The following is a 2,019-nucleotide window of genomic DNA, read 5'->3' as shown; positions in this document are numbered from 1 at the left end:
CGGTTATTGGTCAATCGCTCCACACAAAACGTGGCGTCTAGAACCAGCCGCCGCAACGGAACGGCCAAAAGAGACCGCAGCCGCCACCAAGACCCCAACCAAAGCCGCAGATCGACCCAAAGCACTCCTTCTGGGCGCCCTCGCGAAGGTTTTGTTGTGTATGACCCGCCTCGGCGCTCAGTTTGGTAGCGACACCCAGCACCGGCGTGTCGACGGTAGCAGCGGCCGCAAAAGTGCTGGCGACGAGCGCGAGGGCGGCGACGATAAACTTGACCATGATGTGATGAAGACGCGGGTAAAGCAATACTGCATACGCATCGTTGCGTCAAGTTGGAAGAGATCACCCAGTCGCGATCTGTCATGACATCGAGCTTTCTGGTGGTGACTTTTCCCTGATGGGATGCGATGGGATCGTTGCCGGGGAATATCTCTCGATGTAGACATCGATCGGCGACGTGACTTGGTGTGTTGGGCTCTCCAGACCGAAGTGTATACGTCTGCAAAGTATGGGCGATTCCATTTTGAATGTCGATATCACGACGCGATCGCGTCGGCGGTCGATCGCAACTGGCGGCTTGTGATAGGCTATAAATGTCCTGAAATAAGACCAATGAGAAGCATTTACTTAAGATCGCGGTCAAAACAGAGCTTGGCGCTAGAGATGGCGTCCAGCCATCGTCCAAGATGTTCGTGTCACGGCGCGGCCTGTGGACACCAAGAGCAGATCCGAGGAAGCAAGTCGAGTGCGCTACGAGCTATGAAGCTGGTGCGCAGTCGCAGACCCGGCGTCGCCGACCACAAAGTGCGTGAGGCCCCAGCCTTGCGGTCGACATTGTCGAGTTCCCGCCTACGAGCTCGTGTCGACCATCGAGAAGGACGGTGGTTAAGGACACACGACACTGCGCAATTGGAGACACAAAGCTAGGAAGCGGCTGTAGTGGTGTCGATGTTAGCAGCTTTTGTGCTGGGCGGCCACGTGAGGCGTCTTTCGATTGCCAATGCGCGCTTCTAGGCGCTGGCAGGCACATCAAGCATCGTCGTCGGCGCAGTCAAGCATCCTATCAAGCGCAGCTACTAGTACTAAGGCCCGAACCACTTTCCATTCGACATCAAATGGCGCTTCGATCGCAAGTTTGAAGCTGCATCTGGTCCAATACACAGCACTTGGGTCAAGATAGCTGCATAAATTACACGGGGTTACATTCACAGATACATACACACATCTAGTAGTCATAGAGCGGACCCTTGGGGCTGAAGAACGTCGTGTTGTGTAGGTCGTCGCTGGCGCAGGACGAGATGAGGGTCGATACCGTCGACCATCAGCACGCCGAGGCAGCTTGTAGCAGCCGCGCCTGTACCTGCCTGAAGCGTCGAGACGAGGCAGCTGACGATCGTCTGCTTCTCAGTGTTCTTGCCCGAGAGCGCTTGCAGAATGATGTACATGCGAGGATCGAGTCTTGGGTGAGTGGACGACGCTTTTTTGCGCAACGATGGGCGCCACGGCGCGACTTGCCGGGGTGAGAGGTTCGCAGTGGGTGGTCTGGCGCCGTGACTGCGGTGACGAGGCACGGCGTCGGCCTTCTTCTTGGCCTTTGTATAGCGCGACGGTTGGCGTGCAGAAAATGTCGAGGTTCGTCGTCCGAGACGTTGGCAATCGCCGCGACGCGCGACTAGTTGAGGTTGCTCAAGACGAGAGCTTTGCCGTTGCCGAAACACGAGAGCAACATAAGAGCCCACTGCACGCCTACACGGTCAAGGCGCGAAGCGGCGTAGAGCTTGGCCTCGCATCCGTGAGACCCGGCGCAGTGTGAAATAGGCACCGGCGGCACCTTCTCATTGTCCTTGGGCGCCTTTGCAGCCGACGCCGCGAGGTCGACATGATCTAGGCCTATCGCATCTGACGCGCCGCCAAGCGCGAGGTTCGCGGCGGGCGAGAGGTTGCTGCGGGCCAGCGCCCATTGCTGGGCCGGCGGCGGCGTGGCTCGTCGGCAAATCGCAGATTGGCTGGCTATTGATGTC

At 58.0% G+C, this 2,019-nt stretch overlaps 2 protein-coding genes across 2 annotated transcripts in view; both read right to left on the bottom strand.

Moving 5' to 3' along the window:
- Positions 1-37: 37 nt before the first annotated feature.
- On the bottom strand, positions 38-294 carry SDRG_11178 (hypothetical protein; the record flags this gene model as incomplete). Its single annotated transcript, XM_008617207.1, has 1 exon — positions 38-294. Exon 1 carries the CDS (start codon positions 275-277, stop codon positions 38-40), a length of 240 nt encoding a protein of 79 aa, XP_008615429.1. The 5' UTR covers positions 278-294.
- A 1,376-nt stretch (positions 295-1,670) lies between these two features.
- Positions 1,671-2,019, bottom strand: part of SDRG_11177 (hypothetical protein) — a gene marked incomplete at both ends in the record, with an annotated part of 943 nt that continues 594 nt past the window's right edge. The window contains one exon of the mRNA XM_008617206.1: positions 1,671-2,008. Within this exon, the coding sequence (XP_008615428.1) occupies positions 1,671-2,008 (338 nt within the window). The remainder of the gene's footprint in view (positions 2,009-2,019) is intronic.

The sequence above is a fragment of the Saprolegnia diclina genome, assembly GCF_000281045.1.
Source record: "Saprolegnia diclina VS20 unplaced genomic scaffold supercont1.39, whole genome shotgun sequence".
In the NCBI taxonomy this organism is placed as follows: domain Eukaryota; phylum Oomycota; class Saprolegniomycetes; order Saprolegniales; family Saprolegniaceae; genus Saprolegnia; species Saprolegnia diclina.
The sequence above is the reverse complement of the archived record's forward strand: the minus strand, read 5'-3'. Positions and strand labels throughout refer to the sequence as shown.